The sequence below is a fragment of the Tiliqua scincoides genome, chromosome 1 (assembly GCF_035046505.1).
Source record: "Tiliqua scincoides isolate rTilSci1 chromosome 1, rTilSci1.hap2, whole genome shotgun sequence".
NCBI classification, from domain to species: Eukaryota; Metazoa; Chordata; class Lepidosauria; order Squamata; family Scincidae; genus Tiliqua; species Tiliqua scincoides.
Genome location: NC_089821.1, coordinates 234908521 through 234935652, shown reverse-complemented (window position 1 = coordinate 234935652; position 27132 = coordinate 234908521). Strand labels below are relative to the sequence as shown.

Here is a 27132-nt window from a genome sequence, read left to right as displayed (position 1 = left end):
ATGTGTCAGTACTATTTAATTTAGCATAGAAAATGTAACTAAAATAATGTATCTTTTTACCAAAGTCATCTAATGTTTACTTAAATAGCTGTTTAAAAAAGGTAATAACACCATCTAGCATGAACACATTTATCTAAAAATCATTTTTCTCTCATCTTTCTCTCTTAGTCTCTTCATGCACACTATTAGCAGAACTTCTCCACAGGTTCCAGTTTTCTCTTTTTCGTGTTTTTTTAATGGACAATAACTTAAGATACAAGTTTACCTAATCAGAGCAAATTTTTAAGTTCATTTTTAAAAAAGCAAGCAGAAAAGCTTATTAGGCAAATGAGGCCTTACCTATAAAAATTATAGAAGGCTGAAGTTCTCTGGCCACTGCAAAAAGAGCACGGACCAGTTTTTCTCCTTCACCAACCTGAAGGGAGAGAATTGAAAGATTTGCTTTAGGTCCGTAAGGTAAGTACTTTTAACCTCTGCTCATTCCTATCACCAGAATTTGTTGAAACAAGACCAGTCTGACAAACTTCCATTCATGAACTCATGGTTCCAGCTTTGAAGTTGTACTTCTGATATATGCTCTCTGCCATCTTCCAAAAACTACTTCATTTAATGACTGTGACAAAAGTAAAAGTAAAATTGTTAATCTCCTTATAGTTGTCCAAAAGATTATGTATAGTAACTTAAAATAATTGTAACACAATGTAATTGTAAAATAATTGTAATTAGAATTGCATTGCAACGCTGCCAAATAACTGAAAAATCCAGATTGCATGCTCTAAACAAATGTATTTACTCCTGGGTTGTATCCAGAGTAATGCTTCCATAAACGGAAGCACACATTATGAACACAAGCTTCCTTTGCAAAGCTCCTTCTGTTCTTGGAGGGAGCTTGCATTCACAGAAGTAATATTCTGAATACAACCATCTGCCATGTCCTGGGGCCTAATGGCATCCAGGGTGGGGCACAACAGCAACATGACCTCCCCCCACATCACCACATTACCCCCATGCTCGTGCACTACACCCTCGTACCAAAATGGCTCAATTTTGGAGCCAAACAAATAAATTTTTAAACTTATCATAAACTTAACTAATTGATTTGATTTTGTCATAAGGGGGTGTTAAAAATTTTCCTGCTTGATGGTGTCACTTCCAGTCATGACATTACTTCCAGGTTAATGACATCATTGTGGGTGGGTCCTGACAGATTGTCACTCTAAAAAGTGGGTCCCAGTGCTAAAAAGTTTGAGAATCACTGCTGTAAATTAAACCAGAAGCTACTCTAATCAGAAGAGAGCTAGAGCATAAACCAATGTCTATGTACATCTCAGTTTCATGGATAAACTTCTGGTCAACATGAGTGTTATTGGCAGACTAATGAAGGAATCTAATGAAACAGATTATCCTCCCAAAGTGTACAGTTTGTAATCTTTTGTTAAGTTTGCTTGCAAATACAGATTCTTTTCCTCATTGTCACTGTTGCCAAAGCAGCTCAGAAGTCAGTCTGAGGACAGGTGAGTATGTACACTACATTTGAATTCTGGACATATAAAAGTCATTATTATATTTTAATGACTGTCTATTGGAGGCCCAGGATTGTGTCTTTCTATTTCTGTTCATGAAGCTTTAGGTTTCTCATAGCTGCAACTCTGGAGGAAAAAAACAAAGCTGGCAGCAAAGCCAGTAAAGAAAGCAATTCCAGAATAGCAGAACCCAGTGCAAGTATTTCTCCAAAGCAGAACCCAATAAACCAGCTGCTACTGGGGTATTCTCTTAAGCACATGGCTAAAATGTGCAATTGTTACTCACATATTTTGAGGTTAGACTTGCCGCACTTATGTTAAAGAAGGTTGAATTTGATTCCGCAGCCACTGCTTTGGCCTGGAATTAAACAAAGTGCTAAGTTAGAGCTGTGGCACACTACCAGGATTAAAGGTTGTTTGCTGAACTATGCAAGAAACAGATGCTAAATAAACTTGTCAATAAAAGACAATAAACTACTGCGCTAATTCCCACAAACTTTCCTAGCAAAATTTCCAGTCAGAATACAAACTGACCAATGTTAAAATAAGATCCTGTTTCCAGAAGATTAGAGAATATTTTCCTCAAGAAAGTAAAGTAATTGTAGAAATTTTTTAAAATAATGTGTTAGATGATGCACTAGAGTAGGGGTCTCCAAACCCTGGCCCGGGGGCCAGATGCAGCCCGCGGCCAGCCTCTATCCGGCCCGTGGCCAGCCTCTTGTCCCCTGAAAGCCCCTGGCCCACTTTGCCAAACATGACTGGAATTATGCTCTGGTTGCAACTGGAGGGTGTTCTAAGGGCCAGAGAGGTTGAATGAATGAGCCCATTCATTCACTTTTTCACACATCTAAGTTCCATCTCTAATTTATTTATATATATTTTATATTTAAATTTTTTTCCAGCCCTCAGAACCATGCCAGACATTTGATGCGGCCCTCTGGCCAAAAAGTTTGGAGACCCCTGCACTAGAGCAAAGAAGATTTCTCACCAGCATCGTCTTCCCATTTCCTGGTGGGCCAAACAACAGTAGTCCACGTGCAGGAGCCCTAAGTCCTGTAAACAACTAAAAGAGTAGATTCTGCATGAAACTGTGTGACATCAAGTGTGACATCAATACAGGCATGCCCACGTATTCACAGGGGTTCTGTTCTGGAACCCCCTGCAGTTCCCACCCTCTGGAGCCGAAGGGAGCTCTGCTCCCTGAGCCTCCGGAGCATCCTCTGAGCACAACAGAGGTTGCAGACGTCTGTCCACAGCCTCTGCTGGGCTCAGACTGAGCCTTAAGGTAAAAAAAACACAACACATCGTGAAACCAGAAGTTGGCTTCTCTGTGAAACATTTCTCCATGAAACTGGAAGTTGCAATTTATTTTTTACATCTTAAGGCTCAGTGCCTGAGCTCAGAAAACCCTCTGGAGGCAAGGGGAGGATAAGTACCTCTGTGGATATGGGACCCACATATATGGGGGCCCCCTCTATATTTTGTCAGCACAAATGAAAGAATCTAACAAATATTTCCCTAATCACTATGTATTGGTATTTTAAGCTCTCTGCGACCACCAGATTTTGGTCACTTAATGCTCTCTCTATCCTGTGTGGTTGGGTATCACTTCAATTCAGACTTTAAAGGTCTGAAAACTTAACAATGCGCCTCAAATTTTCTTCTCCTACCGGCAGAGGGCTTATTAGTGGCAACAGATTCAGCAGCCAGGTTACTATTTAGTTTCTCTTCAGCTGCAGGACAGGAGGGCAGCTTTTCTTTATATATAAAAAAAGTTTCTGCTACACAACAGTCCACTTATTAACTTATAAATTTTGACAAGTGAGTGGTTGGTAATGAAACTTAAAAAAAAATTTTTATTTTATTCCTGCACTTCAGAGGGTTCACATTGAGTGTTAGGAGACTTAGAACAGACAAAAGAAAATATTTCTTTACTCAGTGTGTGGTCGGTCTGTGGAACTCCTTGCCACAGGATGTGGTGATGGCGACTGGCCTAGGCGCCTTTAAAAGGGGATTGGACAAGTTTCTGGAGGAAAAATCCATTACAGGTTACAAGCCATGATGTGTATGTGCAACCTCCTGATTTTAGAAATGGGCTATGTCAGAATGCCAGATGCAAGGGAGGGCACCAGGATGAGGTCTCTTGTCATCTGGTGTGCTCCCTGGGGCATTAGGTGGGCCGCTGTGAGATACAGGAAGCTGGACTAGATGGGCCTATGGCCTGATCCAGTGGGGCTGTTCTTATGTTTTTATGCACATGTAATCTATGGCACCAATTCTGCTGGTCACCAATTTCTTTTCCTCTAGAACAGTGGTTCCCAAATGGTGGGTCAGGACTCACCTATAGGTCGCGAGCTGATTTTTGGTGGGTCACAAAAAGTTTTTGAAACATTAAAAAATAACCTTTGCAAATACCCTTCCCAGTCTGCAAAAGAAAATTGTTAGTGGGAATGCTAACCTGTGGTGTGAGGTAATCTCCATACCCCCCAATTAAGATGTCACATTTTCCAATTTTCTTCAGTAATTGGCATGCCATAGATTACATGTGAACCCAGTTGTGTGTGTGTGCGCACACAATGGGTTGTGACAGATTATCATTTTGAAAGATGGGTCCTGGTGCTAAAAATTTGGAGAAGCATTGCTCTAGAATGTGCCAGGAAATGGCCCCACTGCATGACACTAAGCAGTTTTCTAGCCCTTTCTCCGAGGAACAAATGACAACTGAGAAGAGCTAGAAGATGAGAATGCTGTCAGCATTTGAAATGCTGCCCACACAAGTGCAGCAAGAATTTTCTTTTTTAAACTGCTCTGTTAGGACCACACATCTGTCAAAACTTACAAGTTGCAAATTAACAACTAGTGAGTGTTCAAGTTAAGACTGCCTTTAAGCCCTTTATTCACTTTGTTCAGAGAATAATCATCATCAATATTCACAAAGCAGAATTTTTCTGGACAAATTCATTTTCGCTCTAATAGGCAGCATCCTATTGCTTGGTACATACAAACATATAGGTCAACTCTCTGCAGAAGTGTGCGTGGCCTCTGGGACACCAAGTGCCTCTGGGAACAAAGTGCCAGGTAAGGCACTGCGAGTTTAGCATCTGGGCGAGTTCAGCAGCGGGGCGAGGAAGCCAGGGCCCCAGACACCGCCCTTCTCTTCCCTTGAGAAGAGGGCAGCAAACCAGTCTAGGGTTTTTTAAGTACCCCTAAAGTAAAAAAAAACAAAACTATGCAGTCAGACAGCCAGCAGTAGGGTGAGGGCTATCCAGTGTGTTGCATCGAGTGTTAACATGTATGACTATATGCCTCTGGGGCATAAGTCATGTGTGTGTCCTCGGTGCAAGGAGCTCCAGGGTCTCAGGGAACGCGTCTGCTCCCTTGTAGCCTTGGTGGCCGACCTGGAGAAGCAGAGGCAGGCAGAGAAGGACCATGGGGAGACTTCCAGGGACGATCAGGCTTCGACCCAACCTCAGGCGTGCAGCTCCTCAGCTGCCCAGGTGGGAAGTCTCTGGGCTGGAGGACATCATCCTGGAGAGGAGGGAAATAATGCCCTAGGGGGGGCCCCTTCTCCAGGGGACGGGCCCGTATCCAAATGCACTCAGGATACTCCTCAGTGGAAGGGGGTCGGGGGCTTCCTGTAGTGGGGGATTCGATTATTAGAAACATAGAGGGGGGGGTTGCGACGGATGTGAGGACCGCATGGTGACTTGCCTGCCTGGTGCAAAGGTTGCGGACATCACTTCTCGTCTAGACAGGCTGGTAGACAGTGCTGGGGAAGAGGTAGCAGTTGTGGTGCATGTCGACACCAACAATGTGGGCAAATGTAGCCAGGAGGTCCTAGAGGCCAAATTTAGGCTTTTGGATAGGAAGCTGAAAGCCAGAACCTCAAAGGTAGCGTTTGAGGTTCCACGTGCAGGGCCAGCTAGGCAGGTAGAGATCAGGGGTCTCAATGCGTGGATGAGACGGTGGTGCAGGGAGGAGGGGTTTAGATTCATTAGGCACTGGGGAACGTTTTGGGACAAGCAGGGCCTGTACAAGAGGGACGGGCTTCACTTGAACCAGAATGGAACCAGACTGCTGGTGCATAACATTAAAAAGGTGGCAGAGCAGCTTTTAAACTGATCCCTGGGGGAAGGCCGACAGGAGCCGAGGGGCATCCGGTTTGGGACTCCTCATCCCTATGGGGCGAGGATGGGGAGATTAGAGAACAACAAGACAAAGGCAGAGTAGGAGAAGAAATTGAGAATGGTAGTGTGATGGGATGTGATAGACGGTTTGGCACAATAAGAGGATGCAGAGACAAAGGAGCGAATAAGCAGCCCATCCTGGGGCATTCTGTGTACAAATGCTTTTATGCAAATACCCGAAGTCTCTGAGCAAAGATGGGAGAACTGGAATGTCTGGTGACTAGGAAAAACATTGACATAGTGGGCATAATGGAAACCTGGTAGAATGCAGAAAATCAGTGGGATACTGCAATCTCAGGCTATAAACTCTACAGGAGGGACAGGCAGGGGCGTGTTGGAGGTGGGGTGGCCGTTTAAGTTAAGGAAGGGATAGAATCCAGCAAAGTAGAGATTGAAGGTGGGTCCGACTCCACTGTAGACTCTCTGTGGGTTAAATTACCAGGCCTGAGGAACGATGTAATACTGGGGCCGTACTATCATCCTCCAGACCAGAAATCAGAAGGGGACCTTGAAATGAGGAAACAGATCAGGGAGGTGACAAGGAGGGACAGGGTTGTAATCATGGGGGACTTCAATTATCCTCATATTGACTGGGTCAATTTGTGTTCTGGTCACAAAAAGGAGACCAGATTCCTTGACATGCTAAATGACTGTGCCTTAGAGCAGCTAGTCATGGAGCCCACCAGGGGACAGGTGACTCTGGATTTAATATGGGTGCTTTCAAGTGGGTGCTCCTTTTTTTAGCAGGGGGAGAGTACCTGGCCCACCTCACCCCAGCAGTGTCTGTTCTAGTGGCTGTCTGCTGGTATTCTTTTGCATCTTTTTAGATTGTGAGCCCTTTTGGGACAGGGAACCATTTAGTTATTTGATTTTTCTCTGTAAACCGCTTTGTGAACTTTTAGTTGAAAAGCGGCATACAAATACTGTTAATAATAAATACTGTTAATAATATTGTGTGGTACTCAGGACCTGGTTAGAGATGTCAATGTTACGGAGCCATTGGGGAACAGTGATCATGTTGCGATCCATTTTGACATGCACGTTGGGTGAAGAATACCAGGCAAATCTCTCACAAAAACCCTTGACTTCCGACGGGCAGACTTCCCTCAAATGAGGAGGCTGGTTAGAAGGAGGTTGAAAGGGAAGGTAAAAAGAGTCCAAGCTCTCCAGTGTGCATGGAGGCTGCTTAAAACAACAGTAATAGAGGCCCAGCAGAGGCGTATACCACAAAGGAAGAAGGGCTCCACTAAATCCAGGAGGGTGCCCGCATGGCTAACGAGCCAAATTAGAGAGGCTGTAAAGGGCAAGGAAGCTTCCTTCCATAATCTTGCCTTAATGAGGAGAATAAAAAGGAACATAAACTGTGGCAAAAGAAATGTAAGAAGGTGATACGGGAGGCCAAGAGAGACTATGAGGAACACATGGCCGGAAACATTAAGAAGAAGAATAAAAGCTTCTTCTAACATATTTGAAGCAGGAAACCCGCCAGAGAAGTGGTTGGCCCTCTGGGTGGTGAGGGAGGGGAAGGGGAGATAAAAGGAGACTTAGAGATGCAGAGAAATTAAATGAGTTCCTTGCATCTGTCTTCATGGCAGAAGACCTCGGGCAGATACCGCTGCCCGAATGGCCCCTCCTGACCAAGGAATTAAGTCAGATAGAGGTTAAAAGGGAAGATGTTTCAGACCTCATTGATAAATTAAAGATCAATAAGTCACCAGGCCCTGATGGCATCCACCCTAGAGTTATTAAGGAATTGAAGAATGAAGTTGCTGATCTCTTGACTAAAATATGCAACTTGTCCCTCAAAATGGCCACGGTGCCAGAAGATTGAAGGACAGCAAATGTCACACTGAACTTTAAAAAGGGAAAGAGGGGGGACCCAGGAAACTATAGGCCAGTCAGCCTAACATCTATAAGATTGTGGTAAGATCGTGGAATGCCTCATCAAAGATAGAATCTCAAAACACACAGATGAACAGGCCTTGCTGAGGGAGAATCAGGATGGCTTCTGTAAGGGTAAGTCTTGCCTCACAAACCTTATAGAATTCTTTGAAAAGGTCAACAGGCATGTGGATGCAGGAGAACCCGTAGACATTATATATCTGGACTTTCAGAAGGCGTTCGACATGGTCCCTCACCAAAGGCTACTGAAAAAACACCACAGTCAGAGAATTAGAGGACAGGTCCTCTCATGGACTGAGAACTGGTTGAAGACCAGGAAGTAGAGAGTGGGTGTCAATGGGCAATTTTCACAATGGAGAGAAGTGAAAAGCAGTGTGCCCCAAAGATCTGTCCTGGGACTGATGCTTTTCAACCTCCTCATAAATGACCTGGAGACAGGGGTTAAAAGGAAGAATCATGATTTTTATTATCAATTGAGTGATGAAAATATAGCACAGTATCTCTGGAAATAATTTTGATCTTCTTTTGCATGTGTCATCTAAGTAGCAAGCTGTGGTTGGAGAATGTTGATACAGTGCATTCTAATTATTATTGAACCAATATCTCCAAGGTACAATATAAAAACTGACAGAAAACAAATTTCTTACCTCAGGTCTAAGGGAAGGAAGGATAACAATTTCTTGCAGGGCCTGCTTAGCCAGCTCTTGCCCAGCAATATCATCAAATTTGACAGATGGCCCACTGAACAGATAAAGAATACTAATTAGTGTGATAATAGAGATTTCATTCTGTTCGGGAGCAGCTGGCTAGTTTCATATGTCTCAGGCTTTTTTTTAACCTATTAAGATTACGAAGTTTACACAATTTGTGCCACATTTCCTAAGAACATGCATCTGTATTTTATTTAGCCATGTACATATAATTCTGCTTTTAAAGAATGTGGAAATAATAGTTTGTATCAGTTGCCCTGAGAAATGATTTGGCATTTCCTCAACAGCATCCTCCTCACTGAAATTACCTAAATTTTAATAAAGTCAAGCATTGCTGTTACTTACCTGTCTGCAATTTCATTGAGAATTAGGTTAGCAAGATTACTATCCACATTTCTAAAAATCTTCACATCTTTCTTTTTTCGCACAGCAGATGTAGGCGTTGAAGGCTTGTTGGCTCTATTGTTTTTTGGGGTAGTCTGAAGAAACAAGTATTTCAAATATTCAGTATTGATTGACAGTGAAGATAGTTCTCAATGCTTCAGGTATTTACTAGGCTGAAGTTTTCCTTCCTTTCCAGTGAACTGGACTTGGAAGGATTTGCACCTGACAAATGTGGCTTCAAATGTGGCTCCATCACATTTATATCACATTATGATTTCAATAGATTTGGGGTTGTATTGGATAATTCAATGAAAAGCACAACTTATGTGTGCAGCTGTGTGGGGAAAAAGTTTAATTTCGTAAGAGGGGTTAATAGTAAAGTGAATGAAAATAAACTCTCTCCTGTTAGCCACTGCCAGTTCAGATTCTCATCAGTTTCTCTGCTTTTAGAATGTTTCCCCCACATAACTGCCTTTATCAAATACCTCAGTTTGGAATTGCAACATTTCTATTAAACACCAAACGCAAAATATTGCATACACTGTGCTCGGAAGCTACCACTTTACCTTCTGAGTTGAAGTTGCTGGAGTGGTTCCTTGTCTAGGTGCAGAAAAATTGGGTATTCCACTATTACTAGGTGTTCTTTGGTGCCCTGAAGGGCCTACAGCTTTTGCCACAGATTTTGAGCGAGGGAGTGAGTTACTAGTTTGAGTCAGTGGACCCTTCTTTTTTGGAACAGCTCCACTTTCTAGAAAAAAAAAAACACCAACAACAGACATCACTATGGGGTACACTAAAATAAAACAGCTATTTGTATATCTTCATTGCTTAACAACAATAACAAGAAGAATCGTGACTGAACATCCTACCTTACAACAGTTTCTTCAAATAGGCCCTATTTGCAAATACTACCAATGCTATTTTTTTCTTCTTAGTCTCATAACATTCACAGAATACTTTTTCTGCCTGCATCATTGGTACAAAATTCCTCTAAATCCAGAGCAATTCTCACCACTCCTGGGTCTCCACTGGAGAGATTAAGCTCTACAGTTGTATAAATTCTTCAGTTATAAACTGGGGGTTTGCTTGAACTAGCACAATACAAACTGTTGGCAGTAACTGTCCTAGTGCTTAGTATCCTATAAATAGCTAGCCTCATAGTATACATTACTGCAGTTACTGCCTTATGTTATGAGAATACAGCTATTTGACATTTATACAGTGCTTTAGAGCAGGAGTGTCAAGCTTGTTTCATACAGAGGGCTGAAGCTGGCATTCATGCTGCTTGCTGAGGGCCAGAAGTGACATCATTAAGCAGATGATAGCCAGAAATAAGCACTTTGTTTCACATAGAAACTCATTAGCTGCAAATGACAGAAGAGAAAATGTAAAAGTCTTGTTCACATTTTCAAAACATGAGAGCCCAATTATAAGGAGGGGGTGGATAAATTGCTTCCAGGGGGGCACGTTCAGCTCACAGGACTTATGTTTGACAACTTTTAGAGCACAGTTCCCAAACTGGTGGATCACAACCCACTAGGAGAACCAGAAACAGGGCATTTCCCCTTAAGGGAAGTGGCCCTGCTCCAATAGCAGTGATGGTGCCACAGCTATTGCGGCACAGCCACTACCAAGGGGCTATTTTACATACTTGGGGGGCATCACTGGCATCCTGCAAGCTCCTGGAGGCTTGCAGCTCCCTCTGATCTCCTCCACAGCTGCTTAACAAAGCCCTTATGTCTGATTTAAAGCTACTTCTGGTTTTTGCAGGAAAACAGGTAAGTAAAACAGTCCTTGGTTTCGGCAGCACTGTGATTGCTCTGGCACTGTCACTGCCCCTCTCCCTACCCATGCAAACACTTTCCTGGTTCCCAACTCTCCTGTAGGAGTTTGGGAACCACTAATTTAGAGCATTCAAAGACCTTCACACACATTACCCTGATGTAATCCTTACAATGGCTCATAAGGTCAATCAGTATTATTCATATACGGCAAATGGGCATTGATATCAAGACTTGCCTAAGACTGCAATCAAGGTGCATTATCCTGAGAGTAAACACAACTGATCATAGTGAGACTTATTTCTGGGTAAACATACATAGATTGTGATCCAGGTCTACTTACTGAATTATCACAGAACATTTGCTGGGGACTTTCCAATTCAAAGCTCAGTTTTAATTACGACACTATACCAGTATGAGACAAGAAGTAAATTACCCAACGTGGTGGTATCCCTTCAAACATTTGCGCTGTCAGAAGTTCCTTCCATGAACAGAAGGAGCATTTTGTTCCAAAAACCTCTTTGTGCAAGTGAAACGCTCCTTCCACTCACAGAGGGAGCTTCCAATGATGGAAGCACTCACTGGGATGCCACCCTTTATCAAGAGCAGCATTTCTCAAAGTGTGCTCCTAGAAGACCTGAGGCTCCCCAAGACCCCTTCAGGGGCTCCATGAGCACACCGTAAGTGGCTGCCATCTGTCCCCTGCCCAGTTTGCACTGGTGAACTCCAAGACTTAATGCATGTGCCAACAGGTCTCCCTAACAGTCCTTTTAGGACTGTTAAGGGCTCCCGGAGATGGAAAAGTTTGAGAACCGCTGACCTCTAGAGCTTCAAAAAGCAATTTTTTTCCAAGTAAGAACTGGCAACCAACATAACGATTGTCAATATCAGTCAAATTTGACAAGCACCTGACTCTACAAAACATGTAATATGAACAATGTCTTCTGAACATCCATGTTGATGAGAAAACTTCCAATAATAATACAGTATCTGCGTATCAACACCAACTTGTGCATGCAAACAAGGATGCATGCACTTGACAGAGTTCTGTAGGGATCTGTGATGATGTCACAAGCTGCCTCCATTCCAAGACAGCAGGGGACCTGAGCTGGTCAAGAAGTGGAATGCAAGGACAAAGTGGAGAGAGGTAGAAGCAGGAGACCAAAGAGAACACAGAGAAGGAAGATATGAAGTAGCAGGAGAGAGAAGATGGGAAGGAAGAGGGTTGGGTTAAATGGGCCCTTGTGGCCTGAGAATTTACTAACACTTATAAATTAAAATGCATTCCAAGTTCAAAACACACCTAAACAATCAATTTAAGAACCTATACCATCTCAGTGGCTGAGTCATTGCAGAGAGGTATTAGTTAATCTATGCCATATTGTACTTTATCTTTACATAGTCACATTTGCAACATTTCGGCTTCCAGCGTAAAAGTTGAGGAAGCAGTTAAAAATCTGATTTCTTCTGAACATGTCCTTCACATAGACTTCTCCCAAATCTGTCTACTAAAGGCTAATTTGTTCCCATATTAATTGCTTCAATCATTGTGCCAAGGGATTTCCATTGTTGATTCTGTCCATCAGCACTATTTATTTCAAAATAACATAAGCTTGAAATAACTGAATAAACTTATACTGCTACCTAAAAATAAATAAATAAATTCCATTGGATGCCTGACAGTGCTGGGAGATACAGAAGTTTCAGCTCAGTTCATGAAACAAGCTGTTATACATTTAAGATTGTAGGAAGTCTTTGTAATGATTATGGACTAGAATTAGCATTAGTAAGGGAAGGGACATGACAACCCTCACGAAAGGCTCCAAGAACCTAGAAGAAGCAGAAAAAGGTTCTTGTCATAGGCTGGCATGATATAGCATAGGTATATGGCACATGGGAAGACTGCCAATCCATTACAGCAGACGCTTTGAGAAGCGCTGTTCTAGAGAACCATTCTGCAATGAGATCAACAACAGCGGACAGACTGAAAGACAGATGGCTTACCATTATTGGACTTTTCTCTGATACAGGCAGCTGCAGGGTATACAGAAGACATTCTAGGGCAGTGGTGTCTAACCTTTTTTGGGGTCACAAACCCTTTTGAGAATCTGTTGAAAGCTATGGACCCCCTCCTCAGAAAAATACACATATGCACAATTTTTTTGTACCTAGTTCACACACACCCTGAAATATGTTAATAGGCTTCAGTTTTAAAAAAACCCCTGTTCTAGGGTGCACTCATAATTCATGCAGGGAAATGGTTAGGCCTAAAAGGATTCAGTGCTTCATGCAAACAGAGCATGAACTAAAACACATAATAGTATCCACTACAATGCACAAGGAAATTGCACAGAGATGCTTATTTGGAAAAGGATTTCCAGCAGGAAATTTGAGAACTACAGGGATAGATCAAGCATCAGATAATGTCAGTTTAGAGTTTACAGGCATTTCCTCACAATGTCACCTAAAATTTGCCTATCAGATTTATTTGCTACTATGTATTAAATATTTCACAACAAGCACTACTCCATTAAAGCAGATTGCACAAATAAGATTGCACAAACATGTACAGTACATGATTGTCAAGTATGTCTAACAACTTTTTGTAACATGACCAATTTCTCCACAGGATCACTAAGATGCCAGTATATGTGGTATTAGAGAAGTAGGGGTCTCTCTGCATTTGACCAAGTTCATGACCACAAGGAGAGAGTACAAATTGCAGCTTAATAGTACTTGCATCTGAACCAGATGCTCAGATGAAATTCAAATGGCACTAAAAGCTTATCAACCCAATTTCGGTCGTTAAGGTACTATGAGGTTGAAATTCCTTACAGACTGTAATACAAAATTAAAGGGAAAAGAGCAAGTTTTATTCTTATAAGCATCATGTAAGCTTTACGATATATAGATAAGGATCAACAATTTTTTTCTCTGTATCATGATGAACACCCTTTAACAACTGGAAAGAGTGAGAACAGGAAGGTTCTCAGGCTCAGATAACAGGTTGCCCTTTTTGTTTTCTACTGCAGAACTCTATTTTTAGTATGTCTCCCATAATTCAACTTAGGTTTTACAGGAACACAACCAAGACCAACAAGCTACAAGACCAAATTTCCCTCTCAACAATGCCCTCAAATTCAAAAGGACATTTACAAATGTCTCAGGTATGAAATTGTGTGGAACTTATCGATCTAGTCCAGCCATTCCCAAACTGTGGGTCCATGGTCTGCTACTGGGTCACAACCCAATTTTTGGTGGGCCAAGAAACTGATAAGGCAGATTAGGCGAAGTGCATCAAGAGTTAAACCAGCTGCTACCTGAGGGGAGCACTGCTGCCCAATCGCCATTATAGCCACATAGACTTGCGTGGCCAGTAAAGAGAAACTTTTTCAGGTGGATCGCAATGTTAAGTTTGGGAACCACCGAGTCCTAGTAAATTCCACAAATCCATTGAGCTATAAAAGGCTAGGAAAAGCAACTAAAGAGCTTTCCTACTGTAAGAAGGAACATCCTGACACTAATTCTCATTGCATTTGTGCAAGCACAACTACTGCCACTGTAGCACTTTGAGCAAAGTTCTGTTGCCCTTACAGAAATTATAGATACTTTAATGGTTGGTTGGCAACCCTCAGTCTCGAAAGACTATGGTATAAGCCTACAGCACCCGGTATTCCCAGGTGGTCTCCCATCCAAGTACTAACCAGGCCTGACCCTGCTTAGCTTCTGAGATCAGACAAGATCGGGCATGTGCAGGGTAACAGAATTACCAAAATGGAAAAAAAATGGATGTTGCAGAAATATGCACCAATACTTTTGTTTGCTATCAGGCAATTAATACCCCACATCACCTTAAACCATCTAAAGATAGTCCGCAGCTTTCAAGGAAGCTCTGACACAGCAGAAAACACCTATTTTGGCCTAATTTTAACAAGTGCTTAAAAAAGGTTTAGACCGGACCCCAAACCAGGTCTCTTTTGAAAAGAGCAGGATAAGAGTCTAAATTACCAGCTTTCCAAAGTGTTAACAAGTAGCACCAATCAGGACCATGGAGTTAAAAGCAATATTGGGTGGGGTTGAAGTTGGAGATCTTGCATAATGATTCCTCAGCCCTGCTGACATACTGTTGCTGATTGGATGATAACCAAAAGAGCAGAGCTGTGAAATCAATATGCAAAACCTCCAACTCCATACCTCCCACTCCAATGCCACCCAAAACTGCTTCTGACTCCTACACCAACTCCAACTGACTCTGTGAAGCAATTTTGGGTAGGGTTGGTGTTGGAGCTTTTGTGTACAACCTCCAGACTTTTAGCAATTACTACTTTAGGTGGAAAAATAAATGTTTTGTGTTTAATCATGCATTCAACAGTACTCTCTCAACTCTTTGAAAACAGCTTTCTTACAAAGTGTGACAAATGCTCCAAGATTGCCACAAATTCCTGCTAACTTTCTACTTGTCATTTGCCAGAGAAGCTAACTAAAACTTTAACTAAACAGATTTCCAAATTGATTACATACATGCATAACATGCAGAACTCCTAGTTAAATCAATAGTACCCTGACTTCCATATCCATGTGGCCTTCCTCTATGTTCCCACGTGCATTTTGTGAAAACCAAACCCACCTGACTGGAGATGTCCATTGCGGCATACCAGGTTAGTACTGTCACTATAGACTTCCATTTGCGGCTTGGGAATTTGCTTAACTGCCTGCATCTTCTCTATGTAACAAAACAGAGGGGGGAAAAGGACAAATAAAAAACAAAAAAATGAACCAATGAAAGTTACACACACTAAATCACACCAACATGACTTTGCTTTCAGTTGATTTGATATGAATAAAAGTTAAAAAACATGTGTCTTACATTCACTATGTTATGAAATTACAAGAAAATCTACTGAATGAAGTACTATTATGAATAGGTTGTGAACTGTAGTCAGTAACTGAGTTAATCAGAAGAAAGAATGAGAAAGACTGATGGGGAACTTTTCACTGCAATATTCAACAACTAATGATCATCTCTGTGAAGAAGAGGCATGTATCTTAATCTTAGAGGCATAATTCTTAATCTAACACTTATAATTGGCTCAAGCAGCAACCAGATATCTAGTTGCTTATATTAACATATTAAGCTTTGTTGACTGCTTCGTGTGGACAATTAACTAGCATTAGCTGTCAAATATATGCTATGGTACAAAATGTTTAGCTGATTACAAGCTGCCAAACAATTCTCATAAGAATAAGTTAAATCTTTTCTGTTCAAATTAAAATCCCAAAGTTATTACCTACATGAATGTAAATGTTCTTAAAATGGACACCTTGAAGAGGATATCACATTACCACACAGGTAGCAGATGAGAAAATAAATCTCACCAGTTCATAATCATGATATCATATTCTAAGCAGTTCTACTGCTTCAATTTCTACACTGCCTCTACACTTGTCATTAACTGTCACCTTCCTGAAGGACCTTATACTCCGATGTACTTCTCTTATTAAATACGCACCTCAGCCTGACTGACCACAATAATCACCAGCATCCACACTTGTCAGCTTCTTATTTAGGGATCTTCTCATTCCTCTGTTTTAGAAAGAGGTCAACCCCCATTTCGTATGAGTACAATTTTAAAACAACTATTGTCAAACAGTAGTAGTTTTCCAATTTAAAAATTGGCTCACAAACGTACAGTGTTCTGTAACTACCACTTCCTTCCACCCTACCCCATCTCAGCACATATTCTGTGTCTGAAAATGACATGGTTAGATATTTACTAACCGTTAGAAATGAGATTTTAACTACCATCATGGCAAAGTACTGTACTTTTACTGTATATATTCAAGAATTGTCTCAAGAAGTTGAGTCTAATGTACATGGATAATTTTCTGTTCAACATCCTGGTTTTATTGCTAATGCCAATAAAGGTTTTTGATTTGGTTTGATTTAACATTCTGTGTCTTTTACGATTCCATTAGCTATCGTCACTTGTACGTTCACAGAAAGGATTACTGCAAAGTATATTTAACAAAGAAATGCCATTAATAAAAAATGTCATTAGCAACACAAAGTTAAAAATTATATTCTAACTCCTAAACTTTCTCACAAAGATAGTCCTAATTATCAACCATGGAATGATAAGCTGTATAATGGAAGATTCTAATAAAAATAGATTATTATCAAGCCATCCTATAAAAATGTTTGAGCAACCGCCTCTCAATCCAGTTACTTTCCTTGCACTGAGTTGTTAACCCAGCTGTCTTAGTCAATAAGATGACTCCAATATATCATTCCATGACTTCTTAAAAGACATACGTGAATGGAGCATCCATACACATATGCCTCCACACACCTTAAAGAATGACCCGCAGCCAAACATCTGGCTAGATATTTCTAAACAGCGTGTGAAATTTAGCTTCACACTTCCTTTGCTTCTCATTTTCTCAACACTTCCAAAAGCTCAGAACCTCTCATTTCAGGGCCTTGTAGAAGATTTCACCATCAGGCTATTAGGTAGCTAGAACCATTGTTATGACTCAGCTCTCAATACCATTTCATAATCTGGTTTCTCAACTTTCATTAATATCCAAATCTAATAAGTACTGCTGCAACGTGTACTAAACCAGGGGTGTCAAACATAAGGCCCAGGGGACCGGATGCGGCCCCCAGAAGCTTTTTATCTGGCCCTCAGGCTTTCAGCTACTGAGCACTGCTGAGGTGTTACTGCTGAAATGGCAGCCCACATGAAAATTGGGCTTTCCCATATTTTGAAATATGACCAAGATTTGTGTATTTTCTCTTCCGTCATTTGCTACTAATGAGTTTCTATGTGAGAATAAAGTGCTTATTTCTGGCCATCATCTGCTTAATGATGTCATTTCTGGCCTTCAGCAGGCACCCTGAATGCTAACTTCGGCCCTCTGTATGAAATGTGTTTGACACTCCTGTACTAAACACTACATCTAGTATTTTTTTACTTCAGCACCCTTTAGCCTTTTTTTACTTTTTTCTTTATCCTGGATATGATTGACAACTATTGTAACAAGTGAGAGCCATGCATTCTCAGCAGCACAGGGCCAATTAGTGCTAGTTTCCTGTCGTATGAGCAATGATGTCTCCCATAGAGCTGTTCTGTGTAGTGCTGGATTTTTAGGAATCATACTTGCAGCACGTTGAAGTATTATATCTTTCTTCCTAGAATTTACTAATCCCCAACACAAATTTAAAAAAAATTACCAGAACAATCCATCTTGCTATCCTCTAGGTCAGTGTTCTCCAAAACCCGGCCTGGGGGCCAGATGCAGCCCACCAGACGCAGAGGTGAGCCTCTATCTGGCCTGCGGCCAGCCTCTGATCCCCTGAGTGCCTCTGGCCCAGTTTACCAAACACAACCACAATTGTGCTTGTGGGGTGAGGGAAATGGGGGTCCATTTAAGTGTGTGCTTTATTTCTTGGGCTGTGTTCATGCTTGAAGAAGTCCTGGACATTTATTCATTCATCTAAGTTCCATCTCTAATGTATGGATTTAAATTTTATATTTAATTTTTTTTTCCGGCCCTCGACACTATGCCAGAAATTTGATGCGGCCCTTTGGCCGAAAAGTTTAGAGAGCCCTGCTCTAGGTAATGATTGCATTCCACTTCCCAAAGAGGAAAGGCATGTCACCTCAGCCAGTTGTTTCATATCAGACCCTAACAATGAATAAAAGAGGGACACTCTTCTGCCTCAATTTTGCATAAGGGTACCAGAAACAGGAAGCAAAGACAAAACTCACATCAAAATTTGAAGGCATATCAAAGAAAGAATGTTCACCATCAACTTGACTGACATTTAGTTTATTTAATTAGGAGCCAGGGTGGTATAGTGGTTTGGGAGGTGGACTCAGATCTGGAAGATCCAGTTTCAAATCCTCCCTCAGCCATGAAGCTTCCTGGGTGACCTTGGGCCAATCACTTTCTCTCAGCCTCACCTACTTCACAGGGTTGTTGTGAGGAAAACAGGAGGGGAGCATCCGTGTATACCGCCCTGAGCTCTTTGGAGGAAGGGCAGTATAAAAATGTGATAAATAAATATATCTGAGCATATCAGTAAACTTCACAAGAGTTTTTTTTCCAAATTTCAATCAGATGAGGTATAATGTACAATAAGAGGCATGCAAGTACCAGGCCTTATGCCAAAAACTTCTGTTCATCTCATCTATTGCCGTCATAATACAACATTTGACAACTCTTAAAATTCAAAGAATAAAAACTACGAACTAAAAACAGTTTCTCAACATGGTGCATAAACAAAAACAAGCAGAAATCAGGCATATACTATCACCCTGACTCTGCAGCAAAGAAAAAAATACTGTGGTCCCTTAAATACTTAACTATTACCACATTCTTTAGCAGGACTCAACATTAACCCAACTTCCATAAAGTAGAAAAAATTATTTGGGAGCTTCCACAGCAAAAGCGTTCTCCTCCTTCATATGTTAAGCAAGGATCACGCAAAGAAGACTTGAAATTCACTGGTGACTGGAAACACAGGTGAGGAAGATGAGAAGTCAAAGAAGTGAACAAGAGATACTGACTCTTGCTAGTCACCATTCTTTATTTTTTAGAATATGTAGGAAGGGATCCTACAACACAACATAGGGTAATTTCTTGACTTACCCTTTCTAAAGAGAAGGGGGGAAGCAACCACAAGAGCCAGTAGCCAAGGACATTATCACTGTTAAAACTATCACAGCTGCACAAGTGTGGTAAAATGTTTTGTTTAAAATGACTGAGTCCCTTTTGGGAACAGGAGCAGCATTTTGAAGGACTGATGAAGCCACTGACTCAAGTGGTATGCATGGCAAAGAAGTTTTTTTTTAAAGCTCCCTCTGCACCACATACCACCAAGCAACTAAGATTTGCAGGCAAGTAGACTTTTGGGGCTTAACAAGGTTGACTTAAAATGTGTATCCCATATGCAAGACAACAATTCACATCAACACAGCATATACTACAACGACAATAACTTTTTGAATAAGCAATACCAAGTTTCTCTCCTGATAGAATACAGTCATCTTATTGGCCAACAGTGAGGAGTTTTCAAAAGGCAATAAATTGTTCCCTGAACCATAAATTCCACTGGAGAGAACAAAATGATACCTAAGCACCCAATTACAGGAAAAAGATCCATCTACAACTAATTATTTTATTAGTAAGTATAACACCATTGATATACAGGGTGTTTGACAGAGTAGCACAAGTAAAACATCCGTCAGAGGTGTCCAAACTTTTTGGCAGGAGGCCCACATCATCTCTCTGACACTCTGTCGGGGGCTGGGTTGAAAATAATTTATATTTACAATTTGAATAAATATACATAAATGAATATATTAGAGATGGAACTTATATGAATGAATGAAGGTCTCGCAATAGCTCAAGACCTATAAAAGACCTTGCACAAAGCAAAGCCAGCCTTTCCTTTGCTACTGCTTCACAGATGTGAAACAGCAAGCAACAGAAGGAGCCCTTGGCCCGCAGCTCGCACAAGAGGTCAAACAGTCAGCCTTGCGCTGAGAGTCGCGTTGAGCAGCACAGGCTTCAGCAAGTCTCCAGAGGGTTAGAGTCTCACTGGAGCCTCGGGGCTCCCCAAGGGCCAGATTGGGGGTCATCGAGGGCTGCAAATGGCCCCCGGGCCGGGGTTTGAGCACCCCTAACATAGGTGCATGTTTTATTTACAATCTAGACTAAGATAATGAGAGACTACAACAAAGTAAAAAAGGAAGGCTAGTCAGAATAGGAAGAGTAAAACATAAAAACATTTTAAAAAATTTTTATAACCTAAAACATTAATGATATGAGCATTATCTAGCTGTGATATGTTGCTTCATTAATTGCTAGGTTTTCAAGAAGACCTTTCAACAGGAAGCTAAAGGGTGCTTTGTCTCCCTCTCTCAGAGCACAGTTAAGTGTCAGCAGGGAAGCAGGACGTGCTGGTCACATCAAAGTGCTGCAGCTTCTCTTGCAGTCATCTTTGACGGTCCTCATGCAACACCCCATCTGGCATCCAGGATGGGCTGCCACACTTGCTACGCCACTGCACTGATGCCGCCACAATGGAGCCCCAGGGCAAGGGAACACCTGTTCCCTTACCTTGAGGACGCCTCCGAGACTGGCCCCCCACTGCAGGATGCAGCGCATGCTCCCTTGGCATAGCTGCATCAGCTCAGGAAAGCTGAATAGGATTGGGCCCTAAGTGCACTTAGAGTAGGAAAAAAATCAAACTTCTTAGCTTCAAAAGCAGATTGAATTCAAGTAGTACCACCCTTTCAGGCAACATTTCTAGTTCTTGGTCTTTGAGACCAGGGAAGTTCTTTTCCCACTCTCTTTTTAAACCACAAAAAAGTATATATGTATAGACACAGTGGATTTGGATAGGCTTTAAAAAATAAAAAATTCAAGCATTTTTCTCACCAGTGCAGTATTAACAAAAAACTATGCATTGGGTAAGTATCACTGCTACAGTGTTACAAAACAACAATATTAAGTAGTACCTAACAGCTGCAAACGGTCCTTGGCCATTGCCAAATTTGTCATCATTTTAGCCTGGAGACGGCGAGCTCGTTCATAATGTTCGCCTTAAAGAGAAAGTTAAATACTCAGTTACATCAGCAACGTCTCTCCCATACGCAATTAAAATTAGAATCAACTTTTAAAAATGTAAATGTTTCTAAAAGTGACTAAGGTAGCCAGAAGACTCCATTAAGTAATGTTAGGTGACTATGCAGAACAACTGAAAAAAGAGCACATTCTCTCCCCTCTTTTGGGACAGGCACACATACAAGGAAGGGATCCAAATGAACACAGCAGTAAGAGTATGTACAGACCAGTTATACTTTTTAGTATATGCATAGTTTGTTTCCCATTCATAGTTGCTGTTCCCTGTTAACATATTAAAATGCTCACATTGAACTAATGCATATAAAGATTCTTTTAGAAAAATAGCATATTCAATTACATAAACCAATCTTAAGAGTCAGTCAAAGACATGTACTTTTCAGTCTAACAAATTTCAGTGTGTGTAAGGGAGAGAGAATTAAGCACCTGCTTGGCTTTGGTTGGATTTTGGCTCCAAAAAAGTGTATAATCAAAAGAAACATCCAAGATATCACTGAAGGTTAATCATTAGCCTCCTCTCAGTCATACTAAAATTTTAATACGTATATAATTTGCTAATTAGGTTCAAAACAGCTCTCCTCTGACATCAAAATGAAACATGTATTTGAAGTTTTAGTCTTACCATTAATATCAAGAACAAAGAATTATGTACTAGGGAATCAAAATGGAAAACCAGAAGCCAGATTGAAGCCTCCCCCCTCCCGCCCCACGAACAGAAGCTGAATGAATGTCAGAGGAAACCTGTGGGACCCAAACCATAACAAAATCAAGATCAAACAGCCATAAGTTACTGTTCATAAGAGTTCAATTAAAAACCTTTATGATACACCCACTGACTTCAACCAGAATGAACAAGCACATCTATCCACATGAAAATATTTTTTTTATATTTTGGATTTTTCCAAGCTTCTTTGCTCTTTTCAAGGGTTAGGAAGCAGCAGGCAGGAAGGAGTCCTAGTAGAAGAGGGTGAAAAAGGGTATCTGTACATGACAGAGAGCCTCCCTCCAATTTCATTTTCTGCCAATCTCAGCAACTGTAGGAACTGTCATTGAAATCTTTATTTCTGAACTTTGATATGAAGGTGAATACAGTGGGTGTGCTTCAAGTGCCTTCAACCTGCACAAATCATGTGCTCGGCAAACAAAAAAAGAAAAGAAAAACCATTTAAATAATGTGGGCAATTCCACCCACCACTCCATTCACTAACTATATGCCCTGGAGTGAGACTAAGATAGGAAAATGAGGGCCCAATCCTATCCAACCACAATGCAGGACTGGGGTAAGGGAATGTTTGTTCCCTTAGCTAAAGGAGACCTCCATGATTGCCCTCCCACCACAGGATGCAGGGCACACCTCATTGGCACAGCTGCATCAGCACTAGAATATTGAATAGGATTAGGCTCTGAATCTGCTATTCCCCCAATTACCACATCTTTCCCAGTGTGATTTTAGTTCTTAAAGAGACCATATATATTTTGCATATTAAGGCAATTTTGGCTATATGTGATTTTCCCCTTTCATGCTGACTCTGGAATGTACGTAATTCTCTTGGATGATGTGGGCTGAAACACATTTTACTAGCAAGCAAGTTCCCTTGCAGATAGGTTGCATTCACAATGGTTAAACTTGCTGCATGCTTGCAGTAAAAGAGCAGCTGCCTCCCAGTACAGCAATACCTTGACTTTCATCCACTTGCTTTGCTCTTTCAGCCATTTTCAATAACAACCACATTTCAAATTTCATCCATGTGCTTTCCCCTTTTGTCTGTCAACATTGTTTATTTTGCTTTTATTTCAGTTCATTTAGGTTTTGCATGCATTTGCATGTATTATATTGTTATTTCCATTTTTCATCAGCCAGAGTAAATTTGCAAGATAGATAAGGTTATACTTGGATGTCCATTCATCCATTTTTTAACTTTCATCCATGCTGTGGTCCCTAACCACACAGAAGAGCAAACACTTACTGTATTTTAGGTAGTATCAAAAGACAGAGTCTACAATTCCAAATATGCACTCTAGAACTGTGTTTCTCAAACTGTGGGTCAGGACTCACTAATTTCAGGTGGGTCCCCATTCCTTTCATTGTTTAGTTATTTTCAATATACAGGTTGAGCCTCATTATTCGCGAGGGTTCCTTTCCAAGAACTCACATGGATGGCAAAAAATGCACTAAAGCAAATCAATTTAAAAAACAAAATTTCTTTGCTCTGGTGATTTAAGAACAGCCTTGCTGACCTTTGTAATGCACACAGAGGCAATCAGCATCTCTGCAGCAGCTTAGGCTTCACTAGGAGGCAACAATCCCTCCCTTCACCAGGAGCCCCAGCAAGTGGGAAAGAATGGAGAAGGTGATAATCACTGCCATTTAGCCTTAGTTCAAGTGCTGAGGGGGAAGGGAGGAGTGGAGCCTGCAGAGAGAATGACTGATGGATTGTCAGCCTGCTGCCCTCTCTGGCATTATTAAACAATTGTTTTCCTCTAATTTAAAGGGCCCTTCTCATAAGCTTTGAGATAGAAAAATCTGCAGATACTTAGGTAATACTGTAATCATTTGTATGACTGTCTCTCTGCAACAGTAAAAAGTAGTTTTTTAAACTGGGATTTTAAACAGGTGCATTTTTCCCCTTCTCCAGGGATCAGCACATTCCTTCTCATTTGCAGGGGGTCATTCGTGTTAAGTCAAATCCGTGTATAACAAGGCTGGAACTGTATTGGACTTGGTGCTACCATGGTATGTGACTGCATTTGGGGAAATGTTACTCATCTGCACTTTTAATAGGTTACCATGTATATGCTTTTAACAATGATAATGGGGCTTACTTCCAGGTAACTGTGGATAGGATTCCAACCTTTGGGATGTTTGGAGCATTTTTTAAAAATAGATCAGCAACTGCTTGGGAGGGTTAGGAGGTTTCGTCTTTATTTTAAAGAAATTTTTTTACTTATTGTAAAGTTTTAATTTACTTGATTTGATCTTGTTGCATAAGGGGTGTTGAAAACTTTCCTGCTTGATGATGTCACTTCCAGGTTAATGACATCACTTCCGGTGGGCCCCGACAGACTGTCATTCTAAAAAGTGAGTCCCAGCACTAAAACATTTGAGAACCACTGCTCTAGAAAATAAGCCTCACTGAACATACTGGAACTTATTTCTGAGTAAACGTGCATTGGTGTGCACAAGATACAATCCTGTACATGCTTACAAGGCTACCACTGACTTCCCAATGTGGATATTTAGCACTGGGCTATAAAATTGCAATAATATGTATGCTTACTTAGAAGCAAGAATCCTACTTTCAATTGTAAGTAAACATGCATAACAGGATTGAGTTGCAACGCTGCATAGTTATGTTACTTCAGCCTATTGAGTTGCAGCCTAAAAAAATTAGTCAAGGCTAAGCACAAGCGAAATCAAGAAAACAAGGTAGCCATGACTGACTTTCTTGGGATATAGCCTTTTAATGGATCTGAAGCAATCTCACATTGTTTATGAGTCTAATTTGTCCAGGCAGCAACCCTAAACTTCTTCCATTCCACTCTACAAATCAGTATTATCTTGCATAACTTGGAAAATAGGAAGCAGCCTTCTATCAAGTTGGATAATTGCTTCATCTAGCTCAGTACTGTCAGCGGTTCTCCACTGTTTCAGATAGGGCTCTCCACTGTTTCTGCCCTATCTGGAGATGCCAGGGATTCGATCTACGACATTCTGCATGCAAAACACACGCTCTACTGCTAGTTACAGTCTCTCCTATAAGTCAATTCAGGATCAAGCATGCCAAATAGTTATCCAGACTTTGATTGGCTTGATCCAGAAATACTCCAGTACAACCTGAATTATAGATTAACTTTAGCCAAACACAGTATTTACCGGAAGGGCTGCCAAATTTTCAACTGACTGTTGTAGCTGTTCCTTTAATTCCTCAACAAGCATACATTAGCAAGTGATAACGTTTTTTCCTCATTCTGTGAAAAGCTTCACTTACTGACTCTGGCACAGCCCAGCTATGAGGTCAGCCAAAGCACTTACTAAAGCAGCAGGCTGGGGCAGGTAGCAAACTGGCACCTGCCCTCCTGCCTTGATCCTCTCTCACTTGCTGTCTTGGAGAATGAGTGATATGTACAGGGCAGGGTCTAAACTCTCCTTCTCCAGAGTTGCTTCTTCTAAGGTTGGAAATTGAGAGGTTCTAATCCCAGACACTCCCTATTACCAGTTTATAAGCAGCAGCACTGGAAGAAGATAAAGATAGTGAGTGCTGGCTGGCGCTCCTGCTGGGTATTGGTGGGATATTGGCACACACCAATGCTGGCTGCTAGTTGCACTAAATCATGGGGTAATAGCATGCACAAAGGCAGAAATATTCAGTGCCATATCTGCACATTTATGTATTTATAAGACAACTTGTATCCTGCTTTTGTGTTTCAATTAGAAGCACTCAAAACAGCATCACACTGCAGTTAAAAGGCACAACAACAAAAGGGCCAGCTTACACACACCCATAATTACAGGGAAATCCTATTAAAGAATACAGGCGTGTCCCCATATCCGCAGGGGTTCCATTCCAGAACCCCTCCACAGATACCTGAATCTGTGGTTCTGGGACTTCCCCAGTCTTCACAATGCCTTCTAAAACATCACTTCCGGTTTTGCTGAAAAACTAGAAGCAACTTTTGTCACTTGTAAAGTCATTCTAGCTCCGCAGAGATTGAGGGCAAATGCATGCACCTTCTACGGGTCTCAGAAGAGCCTCCAGAGAGGGTGCGGGGGGGCCCCATGGATAAGTGAAACTGCAGAAACAGGATCTGTGGATACAGGGCCCCTACCCCCTTATAACAAAACAGACAGCATGCAACCTCCAATAACATTTTCCGGAACTGAGAACTTAACAGAAATGTTTTCTCTGTTTTCTGAGAAAATGAGGATGTTTTTATTTTCACTTCAACTAAAGAAATATGTTGTTGTACTAGTTATTTTTGTTGAATTATTTCATTTGCCCTCTCCACTATTCAGAATTCTCAAATATGGTCTACTTGCAGGACAAAAAGATTAATACTAAGTACACCCAATTTCATACAGTCAAGGTTGGCTTACCTTGACCAGTAACTGATACACCTATTCCTTTCTCCAGTTCTTCAATTCCTTTTCTGTACCATTCAACAGCTTGTTCCTTTTGTCCTGCTGAGAAACAAGTTTGTTGTATATTTTTTTACTATGAAGAAATAAGGTATTAGAACTAAATGCACTGTAAACAATGCAATATTACATTTTATTCATCTACTGTGATATTCAAAATACAATAACTTAGACATATCAAAGAATATTTCCAGGTACCTGTAACAGTTAAAAGAACTTTCCTGTATTAAAGTTTGCTCAACATAATGACAAAATATGCTCAAGCAAACTGGCTGAACTTCCAAGAGTTATCATAGGATGTAATAAATATTTACCAGGTATACAGCACACTTGAGTTTTCAAAAGATCATACAACAACTAGAGATTGTGCTATTAGAAATAAGCATACATGAACTATATAGCTCACTGGTGGAATGTAATTTACTACATTCAGGTTTATTACATGGCATCAGTTTTATTATATAGCATCTCTAGTGACATGTTTATTACATGGCATTTCATACAAAGACTTGGACCTCTCACTGGAGGAGGCAACAATATTGGGTTAGATCAAAGATGTCAAATGTGAGGCCAGTGGATAAGGCCTGGACAAGCTCTTTATTCTGGCCATGTGATAACTGGGTTTCCCAGCACCATCCTTTCAGCAGCGCCATTTCTGCTGAGACTGTGGGAGGAGAGATGTAAGGAGACCACTGAAGGTAAGGAATGCTACAGAGGAAGGGGCAGACCAAGGGAGGTGAGAGAGGGAGATGCTGTGGAGGCACTGGGAGAGTTGAATTATCACATGGGTTGCTTTTGCCCCATTATCAGCAGCACTGTTTTTGCAGAGGTGTCACTTTGCAGAGCACCCCTCAG

General features: G+C 41.1%; 1 protein-coding gene and 1 pseudogene across 8 annotated transcripts in view; both read right to left on the bottom strand.

The window, feature by feature from the left end:
• SPAST (spastin) overlaps positions 1–27132 on the bottom strand; it is a 45463-nt gene that overhangs the window by 16137 nt on the left and 2194 nt on the right. For 2 of the 8 annotated variants that reach the window (XM_066617755.1, XM_066617770.1), the window contains exons 2-10: positions 26236–26319; positions 21017–21100; positions 15115–15210; positions 9273–9454; positions 8668–8801; positions 8260–8353; positions 2512–2586; positions 1810–1881; positions 340–415 (exon numbers count right to left, since the gene is read on the bottom strand). In XM_066617755.1, the coding sequence (XP_066473852.1) occupies positions 340–415; positions 1810–1881; positions 2512–2586; positions 8260–8353; positions 8668–8801; positions 9273–9454; positions 15115–15210; positions 21017–21100; positions 26236–26319 (897 nt within the window). Of the gene's footprint in view, positions 1–339; positions 416–1809; positions 1882–2511; positions 2587–8259; positions 8354–8667; positions 8802–9272; positions 9455–15114; positions 15211–21016; positions 21101–26235; positions 26323–27132 lie in introns of all 8 variants that reach the window. The other 6 variants (XM_066617745.1, XM_066617763.1, XM_066617779.1 and 3 more) reach the window with 4 other exon arrangements.
• On the bottom strand, positions 14143–14264 carry LOC136637582 (5S ribosomal RNA; annotated as a pseudogene).